This window comes from Hyperoodon ampullatus (assembly GCF_949752795.1).
Source record: "Hyperoodon ampullatus genome assembly, chromosome: 3".
In the NCBI taxonomy this organism is placed as follows: domain Eukaryota; kingdom Metazoa; phylum Chordata; class Mammalia; order Artiodactyla; family Ziphiidae; genus Hyperoodon; species Hyperoodon ampullatus.
Genome location: NC_136916.1, coordinates 636,877 through 653,326, shown reverse-complemented (window position 1 = coordinate 653,326; position 16,450 = coordinate 636,877). Strand labels below are relative to the sequence as shown.

Below are 16,450 nucleotides of genomic sequence, written 5' to 3'. Positions count from 1 at the left end.
GCAATCCCACTACTGGGCATATACCCAGAGAAAACCATAATTCAAAAAGACACATGCACCCCAATATTCATTGCAGCACTATTTACAATAGCCAGGACTTGGAAGCATCCTAAATGCCCATCAACAGATGAATGGATAAAGAAGATGTGGTACATATATACAATGGAATATTACTCAGCCATAAAAAGGAATGAAATCGGGTCATTTGTAGAGACGTGGATGGACCTAGAGACTGCCATACAGAGTGAAGTAAGTCAGAAAGAGAAAAACAAATATCGTATATTAATGCATATATGTGGAACCTAGAAAAATGGTAGAGATGAACCAGTTTGCAGGGCAGAATTTGAGACACAGATACAGAGAACAAACGTATGGACACTGAGGGGGGAAAGTGGCAGGGTGGGGTGGTGGTGGGATGAACTGAGAGATTGACGTGTATACACTAATATGTATAAAATGGATGACTAATAAGAACCTGCTATATAAAAAAATAAATAAGATAAAATTCAAAAAAAAAGTATCAGTAGAAATCCTACTTGGAATAGTATGCCACAATAAAGCAAAAACATGTACTTACACAAATGAAAAAAAAAAAAGAAAAGAAATAAACCTGAGGCTCAGGGAAAGTTACCCCAGGTCATACACAGTGAGGAGAATATAAGACTGAAAACCAGACTGTCTGAACCCAAGGTGTGAACTCACAGCCACTACATTCCATAATCTATGAGCATGTTCTTTTTTCTTTTTTACTTGAGAGAATTATCTTTGTCACTTTGATCTACCCAATAGCAAAATGCAATTCTAAACAACCGTGTCCATGTGTGTGTTTTTATCCATCCTTACCTTATCTTTTCTTTGGCATTCTTATCCGGGAAACCTCCATAGACACAAATGTTCTTTATATTGGATAGGGAGCAAAATGGAAGAGTGACTTGAAGCTGTTCCAAGTGACACCGTGAACTCCTGCCCAGGGTGTGCACAGACTTGTCGCTTCCTTTTCCTCTAGTAGAGAGCAGGGTCCCATGAACTCCTGATCCAGCCAGAAACCAAGTCATTCTCCATTTCTAGCATTCTGTAGAAGAGGGCTGTTAGGGCACTCTTTGTTATGTGACCTATTTCTCCCACCCAGGACACCAGACCCAACACTCTAATCTCGTGTGTGTGTGTGTGTGTGTGTGTATCTGGGCACAACAGCACTCTAGTGGAAGGCTCATGTAAAGACAACTTGAGGGAAAACCAGAGGACAAACCTACTCCAGTGTGAAGGAACGTCTACACAGAAAGGGCAGTGGATGGAAGCAGCAGACCTCTCCCAAGATCTGTGGACATGGCCCTTGGATCACAGGGCATGTGCTCCTGTCACCCAGAGGCAAGCAGACACCATGCAAAGGCAAGCTCCTTGCTTCACTTCACCGAAAAGCAGAATCAAGAGTTTTGCCCCAACCAGCAAATGTAAAATGGGTTTTGAGGCCCATGGCTCTGGGGAGCTGCCACGTGAAGTGAGTTACCAAGGCTCAGAGTTGGGGTCGGGACCCACCAAGAGCCTCTGCAGCAGAGCCCAGCCCGCCGGACAGCCAGGAGGCCACCGGCCCGGAGGACAGGGTCCAGAGGCATCGTGTGTTCCTGGGTCGCGCAAACCTCACCTCAGTGCCCGGGAAACTGACAGCAGAAGAAGGGTTCAGATCAGCTCTGGGAATGCCAGAGTTTTCTGGAAAACCCGCTGAGCTCAGCGTGCATGCAGGTATTTCAGTGCTCCTCCGGCTCTAATGAGAACTCCTATTCCCAGCCTGGGTTCGCCTGAACAGTGTCAAGTCAAACCACAAGAAAATCTGTTATCACTCAAATTGGTACTTTTCATACATACTTTTCATACAACTGAAATATTACATAAAGTCATGAACTGGTAGTTGTAAAAGTAGAAATTGGACGCAGACTCTGATTCCCTTGCTACCTTCATCTCACCTTCCCGGGGATGTGAAGCTCCAGTCACAGCTGCATTCTGAGGGCATGTGCCTTGTGATCAAAGCCTTTGCCACTGGAAGAAGTACTCGTGCGCCCAATCCACAGACCACTCTCGGTGCACCTCCCAGTGTCCTCGTTCACACCAACGCTGTGAAAAGTTATGTGTTTGAACGATGTTTTAAAGTGCTCTGTGCAATTAAGTTCTAAAGCAAGGGAGCCGGTTTTCCTTCAGTGTATATATGAAACTCCCAATAAATTCAAGGTCTCTGGGTATGTTTGGGGGAGGGGGAGGATGAGAAAGAGGAAAGTTTTTGAAAGGAACAAACACTTCAAAAAGGTAAATCTGAGGTGTTTTTCCTCCTTATCAGATTTTAAAATGTTTTTATAGTTGGAAAAAGTCTACAAATCAAAAAAATATATACTGGAAAAAAATGCATACCAATTCCATAATCACTTGTACCCAGTTTGCGTCTCACCTTCCTAAGGAGAGTACTCCTTTTAAGTAATGATCGCAAAGTATCACATAGCACCTTCCCCTTGCCATGTGTGTTAGTGATCTGAAAACATGCTGCTCTTTACTTTCTGTTAGCTGCCCCTCAAATGCAGAATTTTGTGCTAAGTTTCCATTATGTGGCTGTTTATATTCGTTTTAAAGTGTTGCCCTGGGTGCCCTAGTTTGCTTGTGAAGCTCTTAAGAAAAATAGATATTCCTGAGCCTAATTCAAAACCAAGACACATACACAGTACATGTTGTTCAGATAATGGTTTGGGAAAGTCGCACATCCTTACTCAATTTGTAAAGCAGCATTAGCTACACAGCCTCTGGATGTATTAACAATGCAATGAGTAGCATTCATTAACGGCCAAATAAAGTTCAGGTAAAATAAATTCAGAGCGCAGCATCACCCAAAGAGGGTCCTAGGAATGCCTCTCAGCTATCAAGCCCTTCATACCTTTATCAGGCAACGAACGTTACACTTCCAACTCTGTACCCTGGATTTAGAATGTTCCTGGGTAAGGAAAAGGGCCAGAGCAGGATACGATTAACCAACAAAGAAAAAATCCCAGTGCCTGGCACCCAGTAAGCTTGGTAGCTAATAAAACCATTTCACGCTGTACAAACATCAGGTGGCCTGTGGCCTGAGGCCAGTGAGTCACTGAAGCTATGTTTAAGGGGGCAGCTGTCACCTCTACCACATGTACCTTTCTACCATGCTTTTCTCCTTTCATCTATTTTTAAACCTTTCACCCTTGTCTACATTTTAGTCATTTAAAACACTGGACTGCTGGGCTCCCCTGATCAAGTTTTTAGGCTAAACATTCACTCACCACCATACTGGATATGGAAGGAAACCTCATGGTGAGAGCAAGAAACTGAGGCAAAATTAATTCCCCAAAGAGAAGTAGTCCTTTTGGTGCACTCAGGAGTAGAAGTTCGGTAACAGACAAAGTCATTTACGCAGTTGGGTCATAAAAGGTACTGGCATTGACTGAACACTGTATTCTAACGTAGCATGTGTGACGGCACAGGGCATGCCCTCCCAGCAGCCCTATCCAGTAGACTCCAGCGGCCGCCAGCACGCCACAGGCTCTGTCACAGACACAGGTGCCAACAGCATGCCAGACATTTCACACTCACTGTTCACTGGTTTACATAATTTGAAATTATGTAACTGGCATCAAGGGCTTGGGAATAAATGCACCCGACTCTTGGAAAGCTGGAGAGGGAACCACAGAACAACACCCAGGTCTGAGGGGGAGCATGGGCAAAACACCGGCCCATTTTTGGCAGGCATCAGCCAATGGGCTGCTTTCTTAGGTAGCCGTGCCAGGCAGCGGTGGCAGTGGCTGAGGCCAAGTGAAGCCTGGACCATTGGTACCCATGGCGTTAACCAGAGACGAGGTAGGGCCTAGAGCAAGTACTGAAAGGGGCAGACGGACCACAGGGCCAAAATGCCTGCTTCCTTGTTCTTCTCAAACTAACCAGGGCTGGGCTCCAAAGAATAAATGCCAGAACCAGACTTTGGAACTGGTGAAGAAATCACCATGATCATGGATGGCAATTACGGAGCACTTACTTTGTCCTGGGCCCTTGGTTTACGAGATTCGAGTGCGTAACCTGTATGAAACCAAGCCCCTCATGGTCCATTTGTGACTGGGACATGCAGTCCGAGACACACAAGACTGGCCGCCAAGGAGCAATTGAAAGTTAACTGTTACCCTGGTTTCCCTCTCTCCTGAAGCCAGAGCACCGTTAAGCTCTTTAAAATCTCCTACCTTTTTTCCACTCAGTCTCTCTCTCTCTGAAGTTTCTCCCAAATAAGCCCCCTACTCCAAGCTCTCCAAACCCTCTCTTCAAAACCGGGTGGACCCTCTGCCCTCTCTGCCTTTCCCCTTTCCTTCCCATCTGTTGTTGCTTCTCTCCGCAAGGAATCCTCTGCCCTTTCTGGTGTAAAGTCTCCCTGCCTGTGCTTCTCCAGTTTCCCCCTCACACACGGCCTCAGGGAACAATCAGACAAAACTGGAAGCGGGGGCGGGGGGCATACAAAGATCACAAGATAGAGAGACCGCAAGAGCCTGTGAACACAGGTGGTCAAGCACTTTAAAAGGTGTGTACTGTCTCATCCATCTTCACGATGACCCTCAGAGGTAGGTGATCCCATTAAACACATGAGAAGGCAGAGCTGAAAGGTTCCGTAACTTACCCAGTAAGTGGAGAAGTCAGGATACAAATTCAAGCAGCTGCAACCTCAAAGACCATGGCCTTGACTACTATTTGACACTGCCTTTTCTCCAGAGGAGCTGGACAGCGTAAGGAGCCGTCTGGTTCCTCACTCAGGTAGTTGGGGTTCACAGCTAGAGCTTCATTTCACTTCTCCCTGGATTTAAAACAACAACAACAAAACTTGCTGCAGGACGGGCCCAAGACAAGAGCAGAGGGAGGCAGGCTGTCCCCGCAAGGCAAGCCTAGGTGAGTTCTCCGTACCGAGTCTCTGCCCCTATTGTCCAGTTTTCTGAATAGCATATGCAGGGCAGTTGGACACTGGACCATTTCTACATCCCATCTGCTTGTAGAAATCAGGCTTTTAAGGTGGCATCAGGCCCCCTAATCCAGGGCCCAGAAACATCTATAGGTAACTGACATTATTCATTATGATGACATGACTATAATTTAAAAAATTAATATAGTAATAAATATTGTCTATTAAAGTGATTTAGACTGGTGGGAGAATATTAATGCTATATTTTATAAGACAGTGGGATCAACGAGGGAACTCATGAACCCATATTAATCATCTATTATACTTGGGAAAAGGAGGGAGAAAACCCTCAAGTTATTATATAATTTGCCGAGAAACTGATTGGAACGTCTGGTTTTGATAAAATAACTAATCTGAAGATTGGAAAGTAGAATGAAGGGGACAACAGGCCCCTCTGTGGAGAGAGGAGCATCCAGGCTCCCTCGACGTCACGCTGGGATGCTCTCAGCTAATGGTTTAGTAATGGCGCGGCAGCGTGAACTCCCCACGTTTACAGCGAGCGCTCCACACATGAAGATGATGGAAGGTTACAGTGATGAGGTGGGAGCGTGAAAAAAAGTGGTGGATGAACGTCTGTGCTAAATGTGCATTCAGAAGAGACCGTCTAAATTTCATATCGTCATATCTGCTTTAAAAGCTTTCATATAATAGTAAGATGAGGCATAAACAAATAAGTAGATCGGTAAAAATACCAAACTGTAGATCAAGAGTTGAAAGTTGCAAGCTAGGAAAGGGGTTCAAGTGTGAGCTGCTATAAAAGGACTTTTAAGCTACGTGCTGCAGTAGCCAAGGAGAGCTGCTACTGCTCCGTTCTTCCTTTTCCACTATTTCCTCTTCCTGCAGAGAGAGAGACAGAGACAGAGAATGAGGATATAAATTGTGGTCGTGTGTGTGTGTGTGTGTATGTATAAAACTGTGTAACAATCTTATACTGACCTATATTCCCATAGCTACATCCTGGACTTTGTCCATTCTCAAGACAACCTTATCTATAAATCTTAAACTCCAAATAATCCATTCTCAGACTATAATGTCCTGTTTTTCAACTTCTTCCTATGCTTCATTCCCACTAACACTGTTTTCCTACTTCACTGAGGTCTCTCTTCCTAATTCTCCCAGATGATCAGTACACTTCTGTTTTACTTCCCTTCCAGCCCAGCCCAGACCGCATGGCTGTTCAAATGAATTACAATCCTATAATATATGTCCTCTGTCCTACATCCTATGCCTAGGTTATTGAATGATGCTGGAGAAAAACTCTCAATAACACTCTTAAAAGATAAACGGAGGCATTTACAAGAGTCTATTTGAGCAAACATTGATTCAAATCAGGCGGCACCAAATTGAAAATGGTTAGGAGGGCTCCACCAACAGGAGCCAGGGGGTGGTTTTTATAGAGAAGATGTTACCAAAAGTGGGGTCTGGCTGCTTGTCACTCAAAAGCCACAAGTCAAACCACAAGTTAGTGGTTTGAGGATCCAGTGAGAGGATCCAGTTGGGGCTGGATTTACGAAGGGTTCATTTGCCATGTTGCACACATATTGTCTCCAGCAGGGCTCAGTTAGAGGTGAGGGCACGGGGAAGACAGAGTAGGTTATGGTTTTAATGGATGGGTGTCATAAGGAGGTTTAAGAAACCGGTAAGATAATGAATGAAAAGATGGACTGTAGAATCTAAACTGGTTATGGAGGAAGTGAAGACAGGAGATGGTTTAAGAAAAAGTACACAGGCCAGTGGACTAGAGGTCATGATGAGAACAAACAAGTAAGTTCAACGGCCAAATCAGAAGAGAAGTAATTGTTATCAGAGAGTCTGGAGGTTGGACTGTTGATGAAAAACAAGAACCAGGGTGTGACCCTGGAAGCAGGGGCTAAAGTGTAGTGAAAATCATTGACAGGAGGAGGTCAAGAAACGGAGAGGCCAGACACCCTTCAATACCCCAGTGTGATCAAGGTCTCTCTTGTACAACCTCCTAAACGTTTCACGTTTTGCTTTCTTATTTAAGTCATCAATCTACCTGGAAGGGATGTTTATGTATGAGATTACCATTTTCATTTTCTTCTCTTTGGATAACCAGCTGTCCTTGGGCCGTCTGTTGAATAGTTTAGTCCCTAAATATCCCTTGAACTCATTCCTTCCATGCTGTTCGTGGTTCTGCTTTACTCAGTTCTTATCACCCCTGGCCTGATGTGTTGCAGTTCCCACCAGTCCCCTCTCTCCACAGTCCTTATTCTATTAAGTTGCCATAAAATTTATCTTTCTAAAATACAAATATGACCATGTCACTCTCCTGATTAATGTGCTTCAACAACTTCCTTTTATTACCTGCAGAATAAAAGCCAAACTCCTAAGCCTGCCATATTTAAGATGTTTCACAATATTTTTCTTTACAATATTTCTTTCCTTATCAAGACATCCTCATTCTATGACATCATCCACATTTGTACTCAAAGGCTACTGTATGAAAAATGTTCAATTCAAATTACATTTAAAATCTTTCATCAGAACTATTAGTTAGAATTATAATTGATAGATTTTAAAAGTTCTAATTAATTTATTTGATATTTATTTGGCATCTACCGTGTATCAGGCACTGTATGATTTTACAAGATTCTTCCAGAGTTTACAATCTAAAGTAGGACAAAAAACATTAATACAAGTCGGTGAAAAAGGGAAGAAAACAAGTATAGCAACAGACATTTGAGTAAACAACTATGAGAGTTCTGATGAGGGAGAAATGGCATTTTGTTTGACAGAAATCAGTGGAGGCTTTGTAGAAAAGTTAGCTGGGTCATGAAAGGTGGATAACAGAGTCAGAGAAGGAGATGGGAGGGCATTTTAGGTAGAGCAATGGCACCAATCAAGGCAAAAGAAGTGGGGAAGCGGGACCTTGGAGTACAGGATGGAACAGGAGAAAGATGAATGGCTAGAAAGGTAAACTGAGGCCAGAGCACAGAAATCCTTCAAGGACAGGTTAAGAGACTGGGCTCTAGTTAGCTGGCATTGGGAGTCAATGCAAGTCTCTATTAAGGGACCGATATAATTAGGTTGTGACATGATGGGGTAGACTGGAATGCAGAGAGATTAAGCCTCGGAGGATGCACCAACAGTCTAGGCGTGATACACTGCTGGCTTGTCTCCGGAGGTGGAAGAGCCATAAAGGATGCAAGAGAAATTTCAAAGCAGAAATTTCGTGCAGTTAGATGACCAAAGAAAGGAGGGAGAAACAGGTCTAGCTCAGCTCCATTAAATAAAAAGGTAAGAAATTCATGAGAAATTCCTGCATCTGATTAAGTACCATTTATATTTGCATTTGCCACAGTGGAATTTCTCGGCCTTTTTTTTTGGTGACTTAAAAAGCATTTCATATTTAACATCATTCTTATAGTCTAACTTTACGTGTTTAGATTAATGGTTTTATTCTTATTTCTCTTCTCCCCATGCTCCGTGTGTGGCAGCTTCTACTGCATATGGTGGGGTCACCTGACCAGGATCTCCAGGAAGCCGCAGCTGGCTGTATATCCAACATTCGCAGGTTAGCTCTTGCTATAGAAAAGGCGAGATACACTTGAACAGACATTATAGCTACCAAATGTTACACGACACAGGCCATGTCACTCCCAGGGCCAGGAGGCCTCAACTGGGAAACATTTCATAGCAAATCCTTTACAAACAAATGTCTGAAAACACAGGAATTTAGAAATGCAAAGGATGCTGTTCATCCAAAAATTGTATGGGTATTTTTGTTCTATTTTAGGGATATGCCATGTAATGACATATAAAGCCAATATATTTGTGATAATTTTCCAGGAATTTGAGAATATATGTATACAGCTTGTGTGTGTGTGTGTGTATGTGTGTATATATATATATATATATATATATATATATATATATATCGGCGATGCTTTTGTATTTGTGGTGATTTTAATAAAGACATGGCCTTCCCGTTGTGCATTCATTCATGAATGTCTTTAGAATTCCCTTTCTGTTAAACCAATCTAACTGTCTTGACACTATGGTTTTGTTTGTTTGATCGCTTGCAACCCACGGGAGAGCTCTGAGGAGATGTGCTGATTTCACAAACTGTTATGGAATATAATTCAGAGTTAAGCAGCTGGGCTGAGAGAGAGCATCCCGAGGTCATTCCAAGTTTCTCCTAAAACTATCAAACATCTGAGAAGACAACGTATAACTGTCACTGTACCAGATAATGCAAATCACAAAAACATAAGCAGTGAGTGAGATTTTCACTTTTGGATTTCCAAAGTATAAACAATTAGATGTTTTATTTCCCTCACAGGATTCACCAACACTTTTATTGAAAGAATTAGTTTATGCTGATTTAAGGATAATATTACTTCACAGAAAATTGCTTTGAATTTCTGAACTTGTTTTCAGCACAAACAATACTTTTTAAAAAGTGGCTACAAAGGATTAATGGCATTTTATCAGGTTATAGAAACATTAGAAGCCACTTAAAAGAATCACATATGTAACCTTGGTGTGCTGCAATGTTTGGGAACTAACCGTCCCCAGCATCTAAAACTAGCTAGGAAAATAGCTTTGTATGCATCCACTCAGTAAACCAGCAACCTCACTTAATGCTTTAAAGAGCAGGCAAGGTCTTATTGAAAAACATTAAGTACTGTGTATGTTTTTCATAATTTGGAGATCATAAACTTAACTGAATTAAATGTAAATAATTTGTATGAAATGAAAAGCCTGTACAGGATGAAAATTATACCAGTGATAGATTCTCCGATAAAAAGGTAAGGCATTTCTGAGAACTTTAAGGTTTTGTAAAACACCAATTCATCTTCACTGCTTTTCAAAGGAGGTTATAAAAGAGGATAATAGAAACAAGGAAATGGTATCAGTGCTAACAAAGAATAGAATTTAAATAGTGTAAATCCTTTAGCTTTCAACAGTAGTTATTTCTAATGTTAAAGTCACTGGTTAGCTCTGTTTTACTAACATTAAAAACACATCTAGAAATCATGGATTATGACTAGCTATAGAAAATTAATAAATATATTATTGTTACACTATTTTTAAAGGAAGATTTCACCATCATTTTAAGATTTTTAAATATTCTTGGAATTAGTGGGTCCTGAGAGTGGAGGGAAGCAGCAGAAAACAAACAAACAAAAAACAGAAGCAGCACAAAGAACTGGATGAATGGTTGGGAAGGATTGTTCCTTTACCATATGCAAGCTTGGGGCTTTTGTCTGCATGATTACTAAATGCATAAAATAAGAGCAAAGTACCATTTTAAAGGAAACTAAGCTTGTGGAAACAGATACAGTAAGCTAACATGAAAATCATCTTGTGTATTGCTAAGAATTGTTTCTTTTAATTCTTGAGCACCAGGAATGCAGTACCTTTAAAGTAAACAAAAGAGAAACTGAATTTCAAGGTCAATTTTTGGCTGTGTGTGTGTGTGTGTGTGTGTGTGTGTGAGATGGCATAACAGAAAATTCTGACCTTACTAGAAAAATGTCAAAGGCAGTGAGTGAAAGCACTCAGAGATGTCAGAGAACAAACATGCCGAGGATCACGCTATTTCTTTGCTACTCCATGCAAAGAGACCATCTTTTCTCTCTCCATGGGAGAGCACTTACTTTTTTTTTGCTTTAGTTTTTGTATAAGATGTTTTGTTTTATAGTTGTTTTCTGCTTTAAAGCTGATGACATTAATTCTAAGTTTTCAGCGACAGAGTTCTTTTTTAGGTTTTATTCTTCCCCTGGACATCCTGGGAATCCAATATGTTCTTCATGATAGCTGGCTATTTCAGTCTGAAAGGAGTTTAAGGTGGAAGGAATTTTAAATAGATACTCTCTGATCTTCTACTGTCTTTAGCTTGGAAAGTTTCCTTTTAGAAATCCTGGTCATCATTCTGCTGTTTGTAGTCACTATTATTTTGCCTCTCAGGATGACTTGTGTGAAAATAGTTTCTTTTTAAAACTTCTCTAGGTTCTGAAAGTGAGTGGAAGGTTAGATGTCTTAGGGAATGACATTGCAAATCCTATTATTTTGATAGATTTTGGAATTACCACTATGTATCTCTAAGGCATTTGCATGGACTCAAAAGTCAATGATTCAAAATATTTGGAAAATTTATTTCCACTTAGGAAAATGAGAAATTCAGTTGTTGATAAACAGACAGCCATCTAACAAGATTAGGTTAAAAATAATAAAGAAAATTTCATAGTCCAAATAACTGAAGGTGTATAATCACATTCCATAAAAGACAAGAATGGAATAGGCCATGTCCATTATAATTCAGTGAGAACAGTAAGGACACCCACTTATTTAAGAACCTCACTGCCTCAAATGCATTAAGTGCCCAAAAAACACCTATGTTCCTCCTGTACTTAAGTGTAAAATGTGGGATTCTCTTCCTCAGTGAGAAAGGAGTAGAAAGAGCACAGCATTCTATATGATGCTGCCTAATGCTGTCACTGTAGGAGGTACTTCCTACGTGTGATCTCATTTAAAGTACTGGAGAATTGGTAAAAGATCTAATCTCGTATCACACTAGGGTCTATCTAAGTGGGCGCAGTTATTCTGCAAGGACAATTTGGCAACGCACACCAGAAGCTTTTTAATTTTTTGTGCCCTTTGGATTATGCCCAAGGGTTTATGTACAAGGGTGTTTCACCACGTCATTATTTATAATGGTAAAAATGTTAGGGAAAAATTTGTTAATTCAATTATGGTGCAACCTCACCATGAAAACATGTTGTAGAATAATAGTTAACTAACTTTAATAACTAACTTTAATAACTAACTTTAAAAGAGAGATCCTCTCCGGGCTATTATAAATAGGGCTGCAATGAACATTTTGGTACATGACTCTTTTTGAATTATGGTTTTCTCAGGGTATATGCCCAGTAGTGGGATTGCTGGGTCATATGGTAGTTCTATTTGTCGTTTTTTAAGGAACCTCTATACTGTTCTCCATGGTGGCTGTACCAATTCACATTCCCACCAGCAGTGAGAGAGTGTTCCCTTTTTTCCACACCCTCTCCAGCATTTATTGTTTCTAGATTGTTTGATGATGGCCATTCTGACTGGTGTGAGATGATATCTCATTGTAGTTTTGATTTGCATTTCTCTAATGATTAAAGATGTTGAGCATTCTTTCATGTGTTTGTTGGCAGTCTGTATATCTTCTTTGGAGAAATGTCTATTTAGGTCTTCTGCCCATTTTTGGATTGGGTTGTTTGTTTTTTGTTATTGAGCTGCATGAGCTGCTTATAAATTTTGGAAATTAATCTTTTGTCAGTTGCTTCATTTGCAAATATTTTCTCCCATTCTGAGGAGATGGAAACAACCTAAGTGTCCATCATCGGATGAATGGATAAAGAAGATGTGGCACATATATACAATGGAATATTATTACTCAGCCATAAAAAGAAACGAAATTGAGCTATCTGTAATGAGGTGGATGGACCTAGAGTCTGTCATACAGAGTGAAGTAAGTCAGAAAGAGAAAGACAAATACCGTATGCTGACACATATATATGGAATTTAAGAATAATAAAATGTCATGAAGAACCTAGGGGTAAGACAGGAATAAAGACAAAGACCTACTAGAGAATGGACTTGAGGATATGGGGAGGCAGAAGGGTAAGCTGGGACGAAGTGAGAGAGTGGTATGGACATATACACACTACCAAACGTAAAATAGATAGCTAGTGGGAAGCAGCCGCATAGCACAGGGAGATCAGCTCGGTTCTTTGTGACCACCTAGAGGGGTGGGATAGGGAGGGTGGGAGGGAGGGAGATGCAAGAGGGAAGAGATATGGGAACATATGTAGACGTATAACCGATACACTTTGTTATAAAGCAGAAACTAACACATCATTGTAAAGCAATTATACTCCAATAAAGATGCTTTTAAAAAAAAGATCCTCAGTTTACAAATGGGAGACACAACCCATACATAAATTTTTTTTTTGACAAAAGAATGGTCGCTTCAACATCTAAAACACTATAATATACTTTAACCTATAAAATGCACATTTGTAATAGCTTTCAACTACAACTAATAGTAGTACAGCGTACTTGAAGCATGCTGAAATGGCCCATAAGTAAATTCTGAAAAATTTTTTTTGTCTAAGCAGCTGAATTCTATTCCAAGAGCACCAAAAGCAGACACATGAAATAGCTCAAAAAGTCATTGATAGATTGCTTTTTACACACTGTTTTTTTGAAAAGAATGAATTTGATCCATTCATTTGTTTATTGTTGTAGATGCCTAAGACAAACAATATTGGGATTTACTGTTTCTTTATATATTTTGCCTGAATTCGTCTAATAGAAATACACTTCCAACCAATAAATAAATATAGTACAGTTTCATAGACTTCTGTTCTCCTTTAAAGCATGTTTTTCTCCTTTGTGCTCTTTTTTTTTCTGCTCTGTTAATTTCCCCTCATTCCAGCAATTGTTTTCCTTCTTTTTTTCCTCCACTTTACTTTCCGTGTCTCCAGCTTCTGCTCCCATTTTCTCTGATAAATGGTTGTTACATTTCTGGCTCTTAAAATGCCTTATGCTTTAATTTCCGTAAATGCAAGATGTAAAGTTAATATTTCAATGTTTCTGATGCACAGCTCTCATGGCTGACTTGAAATCATGTAACAGATGGAATCTTTATACTCCCAATCCATTTTTTTTCAAAATTTCAAGTAAAAGTAATTATTCTTTATTTGCATCTATCAAGACAAAAGGGAGCTTTTCTTTTGCCAGTTCATGCCACCCTGATTCATTAGTTGATAAAAGACATCCTTTACAGATTACATATACATAATTGGCCCATGATGTTTGGAGTTAAGATTTGTCATTTCAGTTTAGATTTATGTCCTAATTTATTTTCATGATTGAAAGGTATATTAGTGTATATCAGCATGGTTCATACATATTCAGAATCTACAGCTGGTTAGCTTGCTCATAAAGAAAGACTATATATCGGGCTTCCCTGGTGGCGCAGTGGTTGAGAATCTGCCTGCTAATGCAGGGGACACGGGTTCGAGCCCTGGTCTGGGAAGATCCCACATGCCGTGGAGCAACTAGGCCTGTGAGCCACAACTACTGAGCCTGCGCATCTGGAGCCTGTGCTCCGTAACAAGAGAGACCACGATAGTGAGAGGCCCGCGCACTGCAATGAAGAGTGGCCCCTGCTTGCCACAACTAGAGAAAGCCCTCACACAGAAACGACCCAACACAGCAAAAATAAATTAATTAATTAATAAACTCCTACCCCCAACATCTAAAAAAAGCAAACAAACAAAAAAAACTCCCACCCCCAACATCTTCTTTAAAAAAAAAAAAAAAAGACTATATATCAAAAGCGAGTTCAGACAAGATAGTGCGGATAGTTAAATGCAAATCCTATTTCATTATTGGAAGAAAATTGACCTTTCTCAATAGATTAGTTACATTATCAGTTACAAACCTAAATCCACAATGGTAAGGCAAGTAATGTAAATGAGTGAAAAGAGCTGGATTAAAAATAATACTGAGACAACTGCCAATTGACCTTTATCCTCCATGTCTGGGAGACATAAGGGAGTGGTGGAGACTGTGGAGAAGTGGAGAGTGCAAATTACTACTCATCTCTAGCTAATTGTAGCCAGATCTTATCATTTTCAAGAGAAATTCAGATTTTTATAGGCAATCACCCAAATTTTAAGTATTGGCAATTTCATTGCCATAGCAGAATACAACAGACTGGGTGGCTTAAACAACAGACATTTATTTTCTCACAGTGCTAGAGGCTGGAAGTCTAAGACCAAGGGGCTGACAGGTTGGTTTATGATGAGACCTCTTTCCTGGCTTGCAGACAGACACCTTCTTGCCATGTGCTCGCAAAGAGATTCATCTCTGGTGTCTTTTCCTCCTACAAGGACACTAGTCCTATGGAATTAGGGCCCCACCCTTACATGTCATTTAATTTTACTTATCTCTTTAATAGGCCTATCTATCTCCAAATATTGTCACATTGAGGGTTAGGGCTTCAACATATGAATTTGGGGGTGGGGGACGCAGTTCCATAACAGCAACCATGCAGAAAAATCAAAAAGACTCTGTGAGCCAGATATGGTCTTCAGCTCATCAGTCTGCAGTGTCATCACCTTCATCTATTAGAATGAGAGTTGAAGTCCTGACATTAACATCCCTAAAGATGCCTGGAGCTAATCAATAGAAAAGGAAAATAATTTATGAAAAAGAGCACATGTCAAAACCATCTTGGTTCATGTAGATTCATATTATGATGTCAGCACTACAAAATGCAGCATTCAACAGGTTGACTTCCTCAAACTGACTGAAGCTTGGAAAAATTACTCTGAGGATGTAGATAATCATAATTAAGTTTAGGGTCAAAGAATAGCAGAGCTGGAGACACCTTTAGGGACAACTCCCTGCCCTCTATCAGGCAAGTATGAAGGCTGCTCAGGACAAAGGCCTTTTCTCTTCCAAAGGTTCTCCAGGTATTTGCTTCCCATTCCCCCTCAGACAGATTGGACTAACCAGCTTATGAAGATAAAAAGAGCCTTGAGGGCTTCCCTGGTGGCGCAGTGGTTGAGAGTCCACCTGCCGATGCAGGGGACAAGGATTTGTGCCCCGGTCCGGGAGGATCCCAGATGCCGCGGAGAGGTTGGGCCCGTGAGCCATGGCCGCTGAGCCTGCGCGTCTGGAGCCTGTGCTCCGCGACGGAAGAGGCCTCAACAGTGAGAGGCCCGCGTACCGCAAAAAAAGAAAAAGAAAAAAAAAAGAGCCTTGAGAAATACTTGGAGGAATCAGCTTAATCCCACAGGCCCGTGTTCCCCAGGCCTCTCGCATGATACCAGTCTGGGGTACCCGTTGAAATGCAAAGTCTTGGTCCTGTCCCCATCCTACGGATTCAGAATCTCTGGGAAACCCGGAATCTGCAAACTTCCCAGATGTAGTTACTGGATTTGGGGCATGGCAAAAAAATGTATACAAGGGTTTTCTAAAAGTTAATCTGGTAGGGGTACAATGAATAGAATACAGAGAGGCAATGAGATCAATGAACAGTTTGTTGTACTGGGCCTACTGTAAAGTAGACGGCTAAGACTAGGGAATAGGAATAGAAAGGTATCAGAACTGACAAAGTCTTAGAAGTTGGTCTCTTATACCTTAGAGAAGGAGCCCATAGTCATGAAACGAACTCTACCTCTATGCTGTTATACCATGAACTACCCCACATACTTCTAGAGCAGAAATATAAGACGAGCCACTGTATAATTTAAAATTTTCTGCTCAACATCACTGACCATCAGGGAACACAAATCAAAACCACAATGAGATTATCATCTCAGAGCCATCAGAACAGCTATCAACAAAAAGACAAGAAATAACAAGTGTTGGCAAGGATATAGAGAAAAGGGAGCCCTCCTGCACTGTTGGTGGGAATGT

General features: G+C 40.8%; 1 protein-coding gene across 3 annotated transcripts in view; it reads left to right on the top strand.

Annotated features, from left to right (window-relative positions):
- The window catches only part of ODAD2 (outer dynein arm docking complex subunit 2), a gene marked incomplete at both ends in the record, with an annotated part of 182,237 nt that extends 173,663 nt beyond the window's left edge, over positions 1–8,574 (top strand). For all 3 annotated transcript variants that reach the window (XM_079699667.1, XM_079699668.1, XM_079699666.1), the window contains one exon: positions 8,461–8,574. In XM_079699667.1, the coding sequence (XP_079555793.1) occupies positions 8,461–8,574 (114 nt within the window). The remainder of the gene's footprint in view (positions 1–8,460) is intronic.
- Positions 8,575–16,450: the final 7,876 nt, after the last annotated feature.